Source organism: Thamnophis sirtalis, unplaced genomic scaffold (genome assembly GCF_051295495.1).
Source record: "Thamnophis sirtalis isolate CommonGarterSnake01/CBP01778 unplaced genomic scaffold, rThaSir2_p1.2 scaffold_15, whole genome shotgun sequence".
Taxonomy (NCBI): domain Eukaryota; kingdom Metazoa; phylum Chordata; class Lepidosauria; order Squamata; family Natricidae; genus Thamnophis; species Thamnophis sirtalis.
Window position 1 is genome coordinate 45,933,337 of NW_028261395.1, and position 16,263 is coordinate 45,949,599.

The 16,263-nt window shown below is 49.1% G+C and overlaps 1 protein-coding gene and 1 pseudogene across 2 annotated transcripts in view; one reads left to right on the forward strand and one right to left on the reverse strand.

Moving 5' to 3' along the window:
• LOC106556146 (kelch-like protein 38) overlaps window positions 1–1,557 on the forward strand; it is a 9,576-nt pseudogene extending 8,019 nt beyond the window's left edge. Inside the window, exon 5 of the transcript XR_015695164.1 lies at window positions 1–1,557. This exon is cut by the window's left edge and continues 197 nt beyond it. The product of XR_015695164.1 is annotated as a kelch-like protein 38 (transcript).
• Window positions 1,558–2,936: 1,379 nt separating this feature from the next.
• LOC148042608 (kelch-like protein 6) lies at window positions 2,937–11,389 on the reverse strand. The gene is given in 9 exon segments (XM_087702457.1): window positions 2,937–3,535; window positions 3,538–3,639; window positions 3,642–3,890; window positions 3,893–4,201; window positions 4,204–4,433; window positions 6,746–6,973; window positions 7,249–7,327; window positions 8,108–8,196; window positions 11,367–11,389. Coding segments are annotated over 9 exon segments (1,908 nt in total).
• Between the last annotated feature and the right edge of the window lie 4,874 nt (window positions 11,390–16,263).

Here is a 16,263-nt window from a genome sequence, read left to right on the forward strand (position 1 = left end):
TGGCTTCGGAGCTGAAGGTCTACCAGGCGGTACGGGTGGGTGCAGGGCGAGGCCAGCCAGCGCCGACACTTCCTCGGACATCTTCTGCAACAAGTCCCGTTTCCCCCTCTTGGGTCCCGAGGAGCAAGACATCCTCCGGGAAGATCTGCTGAGATGGGACGATTTCGGTCTCGAACGGAAAGTCATGGACGGCCCAGAACGGTTGCGAGAAAGCTGCGGGCTGCGCCAAGGCATGTACAAGCCGCACATCCTCTGCATCGACACCCAGATGTGCGAGTATCAGCAGCTGGAGAGCGAAGAGGCCCACGTGAGCTGCTACGAGCCGCAGGCCGAAGTCTGGGAGAAACTCCCGGCGTTCAATCGTTGACCCACGCTTGCTGTACCTCCAACGGAGACAAGGTCTATCTCTCGGGAGGCGTCCACAAGAACGCGTACTCCAACGCCGTCTACGAATTCGATGCCTTCACCAACCAGTGGCGGCAGCTCCCGGCCATGGCGGTGCCCCGGGCGGCCCACGGCTTCGTGTTCGACCGCCAAAAACTCTACGCCATGGGAGGCTGGCGCAGATTTCAGAGTTTCCTAACACCTGGCCGAGACCCTGGACCTCGACACGGGGATCTGGACTCCGATGGCCAAGCTGCCCTTCGCCCTGAGCCACCCGGCCTCCAGCGTGTTGCGGGAGAAGGTGTACCTCCTTGGAGGCGCCACCGGGGTCTCCAACCACTGGCTGTTCCACAAGGGAGTCTTGATCTACACGACAGCTTCCAACACGTGGACACAGGTCCCTCTGGCGACGGGCTTCTTCGCGGCGGGTGCCGTGGCCGCCGAGAACGGCATCTACGTCATTGGGGGTTACACCGAGAAGAAGAACGAGGATTGGCAGGAGAGGGCCCTCGTGCCGGAGAACCGCCACAGCACCCGTAAATGTTTCTTCGTCAACGAATCCGGCAAGGTGAACCCCAACGTGGCCATTCCCAAGCTGCGGCGAGGCCTGGCTAACGCCGCGGTGGTTCGCTGCGGCAAACGGATCTACGTGTTGGGCGGAGAAGATTCTCTCCCAGCGGTACAAAGTGATCTATCACTGGCAGCCGGGCGAGTCCCGCTGGCACAGGGCCAGCGCCGAAATCCCGGTGCCGCGAGAAGGCATCAGCAGATTTGGGTGCGCGACGCTGTTGAGACCCAAAGCCTCACATCCTCCAAACTCTTCCAAGTGACGTCGGTGGTCATTGTGTCGGCGATCGCCAAATCGTAGTTCCCGCCAACGTGTTTTGCGTGAACATCAGGCTGGATTATCCATACAGACAACTCTAATGATGTACAATTGCCATTGGCTTCTGTGGACCTCTCGAGGTGACTACAAAGACCATGGGCCACAGAACCATCACGTTTTCCGATAGGTTGACTGTCGGATGTCTCCCAAGCGCCAAATCCCAGCAGCTTCGCAATGATTCACCCCGAAGATGTCGGCTGTTCTCACCTGACGTCTTTTAAGACCTGGCGTTACCATCTGCTAGAACTTCGAGGAGGTTTGGGGGGCCAAACATTTCAAGACGCTGTTTTTCCTTCCTTCCCCCCCCCCCAAATAAATTTGACCGACAATGGAAGGCACACGGTCTCGGAGGGGTGTCTCCTGTGGGATTGAGTGGCTGATTCTGCCGAGTCATTGGATGAAAGAAGGAGGTTCTATTGAGGTTCTTCATCGTTGAATCAATTTGAATCAGGACAGAGCTGGAAGGGACCTTGGAGGTCTTCCAGTCCAGCCCCTTGCTCAAGCAGGAGACCCTGGACCATTTCAATTAATCAGAATAGAGCTGGAAGGGACCTTGGAGGTCCTCTAGTCCAACCCCCTGAACAAGCAGGAGACACTAGACCATTTCAGTCAGTCAATCAATCAGAATAGAGCTGGAAGGGACCTTAGAGGTCTTCTAGTCCAGCCCCTTGCTCAACCAGGAGACCCTAGACCATTTCAATCAGTCAAATTAGATCTGGAAGGGACCTCGGAGGTCTTCTAGTCCAACCCCCTGCTCAAGCAGGAGACCCTTGACCATTTCAATCCATCAATCAATCAGAATAGAGCTGGATGGGACCCTGGAGGTCCTCTAGTCCAACCCTTTCCCTCAAGCAGAAGACACTACACCAGTGATGGCTAAGCTTTTCACGCACACCCCTTATGCAATGCATGCACAACAACACGCCCATGGCCACTGCCCCCTGGGTATGTGTGCCCCTCCACGCTCCCCCCCCCGCCCCTGCGATCCCCTTGTGCCCCGTTTTGAGCCTAGTCGGCCTTCTTGCAGCCTCTTGGGACCCAAAATGGCCCACAAGGGGGAAGACAAGCCCCCCACCCTGCTCCCTTCCCCCCATGGATACATGCGCCTCTCCCGCATGGGCCACTGCTGGCCACTAGGAGGTGCGCGCGTATATGCACAGTGGAGCTGAACTGTCACTTAAACTGACTTTGAAGCAGTTATCCTTAATCTTCTAAGTATACTATGAACACATTTTAAACATTAAAAAAAGGATATATAAATCTGCCCAGATATTGGAGAGCCCCTCCCTCAGGAATGAAAGGCAGGCAGGCTGGTAGGCAAGCAAGTAGGGTTTTTTCTTTCTTTCTAGACTCTGTGTTGGGACAAGGGGTGGCCCGGTGTGTGTGTGTGTGTGTGAGAGAGAGAGAGAGAGAGAAAGGGAGGGAGGGAGGGAGGGAGGGAGGGAGGGAGGGAGAGGAAAGAATAAGAGAGTGTGAAAAAGAAAGGAAGGAAGAAAGGAAGGAAGGAAGGAAGGGAGAAAAAGAGGAGAGAGAAAGAAAGAAAGAAAGAAAGAAAGAAAGAAAGAAAGAAAGAAAGAAAGAAAGAAAGAAAGAAAAGAGAGGGGGGAACGAGAGAGAAGCCCAACGGGAGAGAAAGAGGGGCCAGGCGCGCGGGGGGGGGGGGCATTCAACAGACAGGCCCCTCCAGGCCCGTAAGTGCCACGGTCGTCTTGCGGAACAACTCCAGGATTGGCTTCTTGGGCAGCTTAACGGCGGCGCAGCCGAAGCCGCTGACTCCCCAGTTGGCAAAGGGCAGCCGCTCCTGGCAGCGGACCCAGCGGGGGGCGCCCTGCTCCCAGTAGTAGACGGTGTTGTAATACTCCTCCTCGTTGTCGCCCACCGCCCGCCGCCCCAGCGCCACGTTCTCGCCGCCCAGCACGTAGATCCGCTGCTTCCACCGCACCACGCCCGCCCCGGCCAGCTCCACGGGCAAAGAGGGCACCGTCACGCGGCGGTCCACGCGCCCGTCGGCGCCCAGGAAGAAGCAGCGCCGGGTGCAGCGCAAGCCATCCGGCTCAGGCCGCCGGTCCCGCGTGGGCTGGTGGTGCCGCGCGCGTCCGCGGAAGTAGCCCCCCACGACGTAGATGCCCTCGTTCATGGCCACGGCGCCCGCCCAGTAGCCGCCGCTGCTGAGGAAGGCTTGGGTCCATTGGTCGGCGCCCACCTGGTAGATGAGGACCTTGCGCGATGCGTACCAGGTGCCCACCGACTCCGTCGCGCCCCCACCAGGTAGAGCCGCCCACGCAGCGCGGCCGCCGCGAAGTGGCTGAGGGGCAGCGGCAAGCGGGCGATGCGCGCCCAGCGCCGCTCGCCCAGGTCGTAGCTCTCCCGGAGTCGAGGTAGTCCTCGAAGTTGCGCCAGCCGCCCAGCGCGAAGAGGCGGCCTCCCCACGCGAGGAAGCCGTGGGAGGCCCGCGCCACCGACATGGGCTCCAGCCGGCTCCAGCGGCCGCGCAGGGGGCTGTACTCGTGCAGCGTGTTGGAGTAGGTGTCGTCCGTGTGGACGCCGCCCGTGACGAAAAGCCGGTCGCGCAGCGCCACGCATCGCGCGCAGTAGAGTCTCTCCAGCAACGGCAGCTTCTCCAAAGGCCGGCTTGGGGGTCGTAGCAGCCCACCTGGAAATCCTTGGTCCGCAGCTCGGGGCCTTCCAGGTTGAAAAGGTCCACGCAGACAATGCAGGTGTTAAACATGCCCCGCCGGAGACCCCCGCACTGAGCCAGGCGCTCCTGCCGGTTGAGGCGCCTCCAGCGCGGGCGCAGTTCCTTGGGCCTCTGCAGGAGCTCGGCTTGCACCTGGCGCAGCTCTTCCGGGGTGAGCAGCGGGAAGCGCACCTGGGCTAGCAGGCGGGCCAGGAAAGGCAGGCGGAGGGGGCTCTGGGCTTGGACCCAGCGCACGCGGCCCGGTAGACCAGGAGCTCGGAGGAGACGAGCAGGTTGTCTGAAGCCAGGATGCTCTCCAAGGTGCTGGGGTTGAGGTCGAGGAAAGTGGGCGCCTCCTGGGAGAGGCGCTTGAAGTGGGCGTGCACCAGGCTCTTGGCCTCCTGGAAGAGCGCAGGGTCGTTGTGCGAGTAGCCGAGCTGGTAGATGCTCAGGCAGTTCTCCGGACAGAGGTGCTCCAACAGGTAGCTGCAAAGAGACGGAGAAAGTAAGGAGAGAAAACCCCACCAAGGAAGGAGGAACTGCCCAGAATAACACAGTGTTTCTCAACCTTGGCAACTTGAAGATGCCCGGACTTCAACTCCCAGAATTCCCCCTCCCAGAATTCCCCAGCCAGCGAATGCTGGCTGGGGAATTCTGGGAGTTGAAGTCCGGGCATCTTCAAGTTGCCAAGGTTGAGAAACACTGTCCTAACCACTGCTGGGGAATTCTGGGAGTTGAAATCTGGACATCTTCAAGTTGCCAAGGTTGAGAAACACTGGTATAAACAGAGGCAGAGAATCAAAATCAAAATTAGTACCACTTTTGTAAAGCCTTAGTAAAGCCACCTCGGGAATCTGCACCCAGTTTTGGTCCCCGCCACACAAAATGCTGGCTGGGGAATTCTGGGAGTTGAAGTCCGGGCATCTTCAAGTTGCCAAGGTTTGAGAAACACTGGAATAACATATTCCCTGCTGTTATTTAAGAGAACTGTAGAGGGGCAGTCTTGAGCAAGAAGAGGATTGTAGAGGGCGCTGTTGAGCAGGAAAAGAATTGTAGGGGCGCTCTTGAGCAGGAAAAGAATTGTAGGGGGCGCTGTTGAGCAGGAAGAGAATTTTAGAGGGCGCTGTTGAGCAGGAAAAGAATTGTAGGGGGCGCTCTTGAGCAGGAAGAGAATTGTAGAGGGCGCTCTTGAGCAGGAAGAGAATTTTAGAGGGCGCTGTTGAGCAGGAAAAGAATTGTAGAGGGCGCTCTTGAGCAGGAAGGGAATTGTAGAGGGCGCTCTTGAGCAGGAAGGGAATTGTAGAGGGCGCTGTTGAGCAGGAAAAGAATTATAGAGGGCGCTCTTGAGCAGGAAGAGAATTTTAGAGGGCAATGTTGAGCAGGAAAAGAATTGTAGGGGGCGCTCTTGAGCAGGAAAAGAATTGTAGAGGGCGCTGTTGAGCCGGAAGAGAATTGTAGAGGGCGCTGTTGAGCAGGAAGAGAATTGTAGAGGGCGCTCTTGAGCAGGAAAAGAACTGTAGAGGGCGCTCTTGAGCAGGAAGAGAATTGTAGAGGGCGCTCTTGAGCAGGAAAGAATTGTAGAGGGCGCTCTTGAGCAGGAAGAGAATTGTAGAGGCGCTCTTGGGCAGGAAGAGAATTGTAGGGGGCGCTGTTGAGCAGGAAAAGAATTGTAGGGGGTGCTGTTGAGCAGGAAGAGAATTTTAGAGGGCACTGTTGAGCAGGAAAAGAATTGTAGGGGGCGCTGTTGAGCAGGAAGAGAATTGTAGAGGGCGCTGTTGAGCAGGAAAAGAATTGTAGAGGGCTGTTGAGCAGGAAGAGAATTGTAGAGGGCACTCTTGAGCAGGAAAAGAATTGTAGAGGGCGCTCTTGAGCAGGAAGAGAATTGTAGAGGGCGCTCTTGAGCAGGAAAAGAATTTTAGAGGGCGCTCTTGAGCAGGAAGAGAATTTTAGAGGGCGCTCTTGAGCAGGAAGAGAATTTTAGAGGGCGCTCTTGAGCAGGAAGAGAATTGTAGAGGGCGCTCTTGAGCAGGAAGAGAATTGTAGAGGGCGCTCTTGAGCAGGAAGAGAATTGTAGAGGGCGCTGTTGAGCAGGAAAAGAATTGTAGAGGGCGCTCTTGAGCAGGAAGAGAATTGTAGAGGGCGCTCTTGAGCAGGAAGAGAATTGTAGAGGGCGCTCTTGAGCAGGAAGAGAATTGTAGAGGGCGCTGTTGAGTAGGAAGAGAACTGTAGAGGGCGCTCTTGAGCAGGAAGAGAATTGTAGGGGGCGCTGTTGAGCAGGAAGAGAATTGTAGAGGGCGCTGTTGAGCAGGAAAAGAATTATAGAGGGCACTCTTGAGCAGGAAGAGAATTTTAGAGGGCGCTCTTGAGCAGGAAAAGAATTGTAGAGGGCACTCTTGAGCAGGAAGAGAATTGTAGAGGGCGCTCTTGAGCAGGAAAAGAATTGTAGAGGGTGCTCTTGAGCAGGAAAAGAATTATAGAGGGCGCTCTTGAGCAGGAAAAGAATTATAGAGGGCACTGTTGATCAGGAAGAGAATTTTAGAGGGCTCTGTTGAGCCAGGAAAAGAATTGTAGGGGGCGCTGTTGAGCAGGAAAAGAATTGTAGGGGGCGCTCTTGAGCAGGAAAAGAATTATAGAGGGCGCTCTTGAGCAGGAAAAGAATTGTAGAGGGCGCTCTTGAGCAGAAGAGAATTTTAGAGGGCACTGTTGAGCAGGAAGAGAACTGGAGAGGGCGCTCCTGAGCAAGAAAAAAGACTGGGTGGGTTTCCCCACTCCCCATAATGAACAGGCGTCGTGCTTACCTGGAACAGCTCTCCAGCAAAGGAAGGATCTGGAGGCGGCTGGCGGCTTCATACAGGCTTTCCGCGATCTCCGGCGTGAGTTCGATTTCCTCCGTGTAGTAATATTGCACCACCATGTGAATAATGGCGGGGTCCATGTCCTGCAAAAGCACCTCCCCGTCCTGAGACTCTCGGAAAGAGTTGGAGAACATGGCTCGGAAGTAGGGGTTGATCGCTGCCAGGAGTATCCTATTCAGTCCAGGAAACAAAATAGGACTGTCGTTTTCCCTCTGGCTTTCCAAATGTCTCCTGACTGGCTGAAGAGGCTTCTGTTTTTTTCACCTCATTCTCCAGTTTTTGCACACACACACACACACACACACACACACACACACACACACACACAGCAATTTTTGGTCTGATCTTACTGTAGTGGAGTGGCAGACAGAAAAAGGAAGGAAGGAAGGAAGGAAAGGAAGGAAGGAAGGAAGGAAGGAGGAAGGAAGGACACTATAACACAATACCTGTGACAGGGGAATCGTTCTCCTTTAGCCACAATAGTTGTGTCGCACAGAAGCTCTTGCTGTTCCAGCTGTTTCAGGCCTGCCAAAATAACTCACACCTGTTAGCGTGTTTGCGAAGAACCGACGAAGCGAACTAATAGTCTCCTGTAAGCTCCCACTCCCCTTTTGCTCCTCTTTTATTCTCTCTGGGAGGGGCCATTCACCGCCCACCTGTGTCCTTTCTCCCAAGTCGACTCCTATTCTTTACCTCTTCCCTTCCCCTGGCAACTCTGTGCATCCGCACGCTGGGAACAGGCTCCAGCTGTTCTTCTGCCTCACTGATGTCTGACTCCGAAGGCAGCTGATAACTGTCGGACGGCCCTGTCCCCCTCTCTGCCTCCGACCCAGAGCCCTCCTCAGAGCCTCCCCCAGACTCCAGGACTGGCCCATCTTCCTCCCCAACCCTCCTCACTCTCCGAATCTGCTGGCAGCTTTGATGGCCATTGGCAGGCCGCATCCCTGCTAACAATCCTCAAACATGGAGGCTGTTAGCAGTTAGCAATAGCAGTTAGACTTATATACCGCTTCATAGGGCTTTCAGCCCTCTCTAAGCGGTTTACAGAGTCAGCATATCGCCCCCAACAACAATCCGGGTCCTCATTTCACCCACCTCGGAAGGATGGAAGGCTGAGTCAACCCTGAGCCGGTGAGATTTGAACAGCCGAACTGCAGAACTGCAGTCAGCTAAAGAGGCCTGCAGTGCTGCATTTAACCACTGCGCCACCTCGGCTCTTGGCTCACCTGGTCTGCATCTTTCCATGGAAACCTAGTTAGCATTGTTCTAAATTAGGGCTTGTTTTCACAAAGATAGGAAACTGACCCTCCCGTATGTACTGATCCAAAGGTTTGGGTGATCTCCAGCAGGATCCTCCTCTCCATCCGACGGTGGATTCATTCTTGTGGGTCCAACTCGATCCCAGAAAATGCAAGTGGGTTTATCCGTCTGAGCGAAGCAAGACGGAGAGAAATCAAGTCACGTTCGAGAAACAATTTCAAAGTTCAGAACTGAGATCGTTCTCTTCGTCTCGGGTTTTCCCAACCCTGAGAAGGTTAAGAGGCAACGGACTCCAACTCCCAGAATTCCTCAGGCAGCCATAACGCGCCTCCTTACCCCACCCCTCACAACAACAGCCCTGTGAAGTAGGCCGAGCTAAGGCAGAGTGACTGGCGCAAAGTCACACAGAAGCAGTGATGAAATTCAAATTTTTTGTACTACTGGTTCTGTGGGCATTGCTTGGAGGGTGTGGCAGGGGAAGGATACTGCAAAATCTCCATTCCCTCCCTGCTTCAGGGGAAGGATACTGCAAAAGTATCCTATGCATCTCTGCACATTCCAATATTTGGAATCTGCAAAATCCCCATTCTCTCCCCACTCCAGGGGAAAGGATACTGCAAAATCTCCATTCCCTTCCCGCTCCAGGGAAAGGATACTGCAAAATCCCCATTCCCTCCCCTCTCAGGGGAAGGATACTGCAAAATCCCCATTCCCTCCCCACTCCAGGGGAAGGATACTGCAAAACCTCCATTCCCTCCCCACTCCAGGGGAAGGATAGTGCAAAATCCCCATTCCCTCCCCACTCCAGGGGAAGGATACTGCAAAACCTCCATTCCCTTCCCACTCCAGGGGAAAGGATACTGCAAAATCCCCATTTCCTTCCCCTCTCCAGGGGAAAGGATACTGCAAATCTCCATTCCCTCCCACTCCAGGGGAAAGGATAAGGCAAAGTATCCTATGCATCTCTGCACATTCCAATATTTGGAATCTGCAAAATCCCCATTCCTCCTCACTCCAGGGGAAAGGATACTGCAAAATCTCCATTCCCTCCCCACTCCAGGGGAAAGGATACTGCAAAATCCCCATTCCCTCCCCACTCCAGGGGAAGGATACTGCAAAATCCGGGAAAAAGCGAGAACTTGTCGGAATCTGCTGAATTTCACCCCTGCCCCAGAACCCAACTGCCTCTCTTTCAAACGGGAGAACCATGGATGTGGGGGGGAGAGAGAACCTTACGGGGAGGGGGGGTTAAATAAAAGTTAGGGACCCCAGGATGTTACCGACGCCTGGAGAAAGATTGTGCAATGAAAACTTACATGCTTGTTCGGCTTATGGGTGCCAGGATGTGCAGAAGTGCGTCAGCTGGAGAATTTTCTCGCCGATTCCCTTCTCTTGCGAAAGTTCAGCAAACGGAATGGGGAAAAAAAACCCCGCGGAGGGAGAAATGCAGAAGAATTTCGTGGCAGAGGACTACCCGCCTTCCCCAAAGTAAGACCTAGTGGGAAAATAAGCCCTGGCATGATTTTTCAGTTATATATATGTGTGTTTTTTATTTGTGCTGATAAATAAACACAAATATAACAAAGGCAATATAACAAATGGCTTCGCTGATAACGGATAAGAGCCTGTGGCCTAATGGCTAAGAAGTCTGCCTAGTATGTAATATAGCCCAGGTTCAAATCCCAGTAAGGGTATGGCTAGCTGATGAGAGCTAAATAGCTTGAAATAGATCTATACTAGTCTCCCTTTATTTATTTATCAGCACAAATAAAAAAACACAAATATAACAAAAAGGCAACAGTAAAAATATTGGGTTTCTGTCGTGATGGACTCTTGTGACGAGCCGATTGACAGATGATGGAAGCAGTTAGCTTCCTCCATAATTGGGGCTTACCAGGGGTTGTAAAAAATCTAATAGATACCTTTCACCCTGGCTTCACTGATAATGGATAAGAGCCTGTGGCCTAATGGCTAAGAAGTCTGCCTAGTATGTAATATAGCCCAGGTTCGAATCCCAGTAAGGGTATGGCTAGCTGATGAGAGCTAAATAGCTTGAAAATAGATCTATACTAGTCTCCCTTTATTTATTTATCAGCACAAATAAAAAAACACAAATATAACAAAGGCAACAGTAAAAATATTGGGTTTCTGTCGTGATGGACTCTTGTGACGAGCCGATTGACAGATGATGGAAGCAGTTAGCTTCCTCCCATAATTGGGGCTTACCAGGGGTTGTAAAAATCTAATTTTATATATATATATATATATATATATATATATATATATATATATATATATATATATATATATATATATATATATATATATATATATATATATATATATATATATATATATATATATATATATATATATATATATATATATATATATATATATGTTTTTATTTGTGCTGATAAATAAATCCCAGTTCGAATCCCAGTAAGGATATGGCTAGCTGATGAGAGCTAAATAGCTTGAAATAGATCTATACTAGTCTTCCTTTATTTATTTATCAGCACAAATAAAAACACAAATATAACAAAGGCAACAGTAAAAATATTGGGTTTCTGTCTGGATGGACTCTTGTGACGAGCCTAATGACAGAGAGTGGAAGTGTGACCTTCCTCCCACATTTGGGCATACCAGGGGTTGTGACTTTAAGTATATATATGTGTGTGTGTGTGTGTGTGTGTGTGTGTGTGTGTGTGTGTGTGTGTGTGTTTTTTTATTTGTGCTGATAAATAAAGGGAGACTAGTATAGATCTATTTCAAGCTATTTAAGAGTCGTGATGGACTCTTGTGACGAGCCGATTGACAGATGTTGGAAGCAGTTAGCTTCCTCCCATAATTGGGGCTTACCAGGGGTTGTGACACTAATATATATATATATATATATATATATATATATATATATATATATATATATATATATATATATATATATATATATATATATATATATATATATATATATACCCACTCCAAAAATAAGACCCCGTTAAGATTGTCGGATGAATTCAGTACTGTATTTCCCTGAAAACCTAAATGGAAAAATTTCATTGTGGAGCAAAAATTAATCTTATTTTTTTTTGGGGGGGGGGGGGGGAAACCCGGTCGTTTCAAGAAATCTCTGCAGGTGTACAGAGGGGCTGTGCTCCCCCCCACGAGACTTTCCTACCCACCCACCCACCTTCAACCCTCCTTTCGCCCCTCACCTTTGTCCAGACTGATGGTCTCACTTTCCTCCCAAACTGGGTAGCCAAATTGGCCTCTAGCATCAGCAGAGGTCCCATTGGCTCACCTGTGACAGGTGTCATAGTCCATTTTACATAGGGGGGTGTTTCCCACTCTGATGTCTTCACCCCAGATTGTCTGCCCTGCAAGTTTGGTGGAGCTGGGGGGGGGGCAGTAAAAATGAGTTTTACCCCGTTTCCCCCCAAAATAAGACATTCCCCGGATAATGAGCCCAGTCGGGGGTTTTGGAACACATGGGCTAAAATAATCCCTCCCCGAAAATATTACGACACCGTAACAGCCACGGGGCGAGCCCGCTCTCCGCCTCCTGCACCCCAAAAATAATAAGACCTCCCCAAAAATAAGCCAAGTGCTTATTTCAGGTGTCAAAAGAAAATGTGACCCTGTCTTATTTTCGGAGAAATACAATAAGATTGTCTTGAAGAGGGGAGTGAAAAACTGAACAGAAGGAAGAGTAAAGATTATTTGATCTTCCGTTGGAAATTTCCGGCTGCCAATATTTCTGGAGTCTGCTGTATGTTAAGGCGCCGTTAGACAGGTAGTCCTTGAGCCGAGGTGGCGCAGTGGTTAAAGGCAGCACTGCAGGCTACTTCAGCTGACTGCAGTTCTGCAGTTCGGCGGTTCAAATCTCACCGGCTCAAGGTTGACTCAGCCTTCCATCCTTCCGAGGTGGGTGAAATGAGGACCCAGACTGTGGGGGCGATATGCTGACTCTGTAAACCGCTTAGAGAGGGCTGAAAGCCCTATGAAGCGGTATATAAGTCTAACTGCTATTGCTATTGTTATCTGCAGTTCAGCGGTTCTAATCTCACCGGCTCAGGGTTGACTCAGCCTTCCATCCTTCCGAGGTGGGTGAAATGAGGACCCGGATTGTTGTTGGGGGCGATATGCTGACTCTGTAAACCGCTTAGAGAGGGCTGAAAGCCCTATGAAGTGGTATATAAGTCTAACTGCTATTGCTATTGTTATCTGCAGTTCAGCGGTTCTAATCTCACCGGCTCAAGGTTGACTCAGCCTTCCATCCTTCCGAGGTGGGTAAAATGAGGACCCGGATTGTTGTTGGGGGCGATATGCTGACTCTGTAAACCGCTTAGAGAGGGCTGAAAGCCCTATGAAGCGGCATATAAGTCTAACTGCTATTGCTATTGCTATTGACTTAACAACGGTTAGTGACCGGCGCAGGAAAAGGGACTTAAGGCCATTCCTCACACTTAACGACCGTGGCAGTATCCCCAGGGTCACGCGATTGACGTTCGGATGCTTGTCAGCGGCTTCATATTCATGACGGTGGCATGACCCCCGATGGTCGTAAATATGAATCGGTTGCCAGGCGCCCGGATTTTGATCGCGGGATCAAAATTGAGGATGGGGGCAACAGAAGTAAGGGTGGGGGAAACAGTCCCCAAATCGCTTTTTTCCCCCCAGTGTCGTCGTAACTTTGAAAGGTCGCTAAACAACACGTCGTAAGATGAGGACCACCTGGGTTTGGCCACGCAGATGCAGAGAGCTGGGGGCTCACTCCTAGAATCAGCAGTTTTATTTTTACGCGAGGTGTGTGCGTCTGTGTGTTGTGTTCATCCCAGATTGTCAAATTTCCTCAACCCCACCCCACCCCACAGAATAAGTCCCCAGACCCAATCTACATATCAAAGGATAAGGTCTGCAAACACAGAGTTAATTAAATCAGGTCCCCCCAGAGGAATCGCATGTTCACAAGAATAAACACACACACACACACACCTCAAGTGTCATGCTATAATCAGCACTTTTACTCAACCTCCTCCACACCCCCCCAATAAATTACCCAGACCCAATCCACATATCAAAGGATAAGGTCTGCAAAGACAGAGTTAATTAAATCAGATCTCCCAGAGGAACGGCAGGTTCACCAAGAATAAGCATACTTACAAACACACACACAAACACACACACACCTTCAGTGTCACCCTACAATCCGCGCTTTTACCCCAAACTTCCTCCAACCGCCTCCCCATGCGTTACCCGGACCCAATCCACATATCAAAGGACCCGGCCTGCAGAGTTCATGAAATCAGGTCTCCCGGGGGGGAACCGCATGTTTCACAAGGATAAACATACTCGCGCGCACACACACACAAGAACACACACACAAGCACGCACGCACAAGCACGCACGCACACCCTTCTAGTGTCATCCGGACCCAATCCACATATCAAAGGACCCGGCCTGCAGAGTTCGTGAAATCAGGTCTCCCGGGGGGGAACCGCATGTTTCACAAGGATAAACATACTCGCACACACACACACACAAGAACACACACACAAGCACGCACGCACAAGCACGCACGCACACCCTTCTAGTGTCATCCGGACCCAATCCACATATCAAAGGACCCGGCCTGCAGAGTTCATGAAATCAGGTCTCCCGGGGGAACCGCATGTTCACAAGGATAAACATAACTTGCACACACACACACACACAAGAACACACGCACAAGAACACACGCACAAGCATGCACGCACGCCCTTCTAGTGTCATCCTGGAAACCGCACATTTCCATGGCAAGTTCCCTTTTATAAAACATTCTCTCTGTGCCCCCTTTTTCTCTGTAGTTACACACACACTGAGGGCGAACCGTTTTGCTTTTAGGCATGTAAATATTCATTCCTTCCTCGCATGTTGGTCTGGGGTTCCAATGTTTCTTTATGGTTGAGCCAGGCCCGGCTCTTTAGGGCGAGGCACCCCCCCTCCCCAAATTATTCTTCTGACCAGGGGGAAGGAAGCGGGCAGGGACACATGATGAGAACGTGAGAAGATGCCTCATCTCAACCCCGCTGTCCGGTTGTGCAAGAGAATTGCCCCATAACGAAACACAAGGAAAGTTTACCCCCCCTTCCCTTTAAGTTGGGGGGTACTTCCTCATTTGTGGAAAAAGAACAGCCAGATCCTGTTGGCAAGGATGGCGGAAGCAAATTCTGGGGAGAAGAGGGGACATCCCAGCCGAAATTGCTCAAAAATGCCAGGTGACCTTGGGCCAGGGGAGAAAGCCGGGCTCTCCCCGGGCACCGATAAGCAGAAGTGACATTCAATGTATCCGCAATGGGCAGAGGGAGTAACGTTGAGGGAAGCCTGCTTGAGCAGGGGGGTTGGCCTAGAAGGCCTCCCGAGGTCCCTTCGGTGTTATTTTTTATTATCATTTTTTAACCATCATATTTTCTTTTCGTTCTTTCTTTTTTGAAGTTAATCCTTCTTTTTTTTTTTTTTTTACAGTTTTGTAATATAAAAATACAAAAGGACATCCAGCCATGATTAAGCACACCGCTAGCGACGTTCAATGGTCCAGGATCCGCCCTGCCAAGGATTACGGGGTCATTAAGAGAAGTTGAGGATAGTATAAAATATAAAAATACAAAAGGAAACAATAGAGGGGAAATAGGGGAGGTAGAAAAGAAGGGAAAAAGAAAGAAAAGGCATTGACTTTTGGCTCCCTTTGGTGCAGTAGAATTAAGATAGTGGTTTTAGGATAGGATAGGATATAGAATAGAATAGAAATCAAATCAGAATATAATAGAAATCAGTATAAAATAGAATAGAAATCAGAATAGAAAGAATAGAATAGAATGGAAATCAGAATAGAATAGCATAGCATAGAATAGAAATCAGAATAGAATAGAAATCAGAATAGAATAGAAATCAGAATAGAATAGAATAGAATTTTAGAGTGGAATGGAATGGAATAGAATAAATTTAGAATAAAATAGAATAGATTAGAATAGAAATGAAAGAATAGAATAGAATTTTAGAGTGGAATGGAATGGAGTAGAATAAATTTAGAATAGAATAGAAATGAAATCACAATAGAATACAAATCAAAATAGAATAGAAATGAAATCAAAATAGCATGCAATAGAAATTAAATCAGAATAGAATAGAAATCAGAATAGAATAGAATAGAAATGAAATCGCAATAGAATAGAATAGAAATCAGAATAGAATAGAATAGAATAGAAATGAAATCACAATAGAATAGAATAGAAATCAGAATAGAATAGAATAGAAATCAAAATAGCATACAATAGAAATTAAATCAGAATAGAATAGAAATTAAATCAGAATAGAATAGAAATCAGAATAGAATAGAATAGAAATGAAATCACAATAGAATAGAAATCAAAATAGAATAGAAATGAAATAAAAATAGCATACAATAGAAATTAAATCAGAATAGAATAGAAATCAGAATAGAATAGAAATCAGAATAGAATAGAAATCAGAATAGAATAGAAATCAGAATAGAATAGAATAGCTTAGAATAGAAATCAGAATAGAATTGAATAGAAATCAGAATAGAATAGAATTTTAGAGTGGAATGGAATGAAATAGAATAAATTTAGAATAGAATAGAATAGATTAAAATAGAAGTGAAATCACAATAGAATAGAAATCAAAAGAGAATAGAAATGAAATCAAAACAGCATACAATAGAAATTAAATCAGGATAGAATAGAAATCAGAATAGAATAGCATAGAATTAAAACTTTATTGTCACTTAAATGTATAGTCATGAGCAAACATTAAAATGACATTTCATTGCATTCCGCTCTCAAAAACCCCAATTTTGTACTTTTTACATGATAGCATAAACCAGCCATTTCTATAACAGCAATCGATCTAATCCTCAAAACCCAAACTCACCAGCTCCCTTCCACGCTTCTGAAGTCACAATAGCCACACACCCACAGTCCCACACCCCACTCATGTACCCTTGGCAAGCAGCTCACCATTGACGCCATTGGTAGTTTTGCTGCAGTCACAAATTGGTTGCAATTTGCAATGGGGGTGGGTTTTGGGGGGGCCAGTTTTTAGCCAAAAAAAAAACCCCTCCCGGTCCATTGGGGTAAATGGACTTTCTTCAAGACTACAGCATTCACTGAACGACTGTGGCGTTTGCTTAATGACCGTCG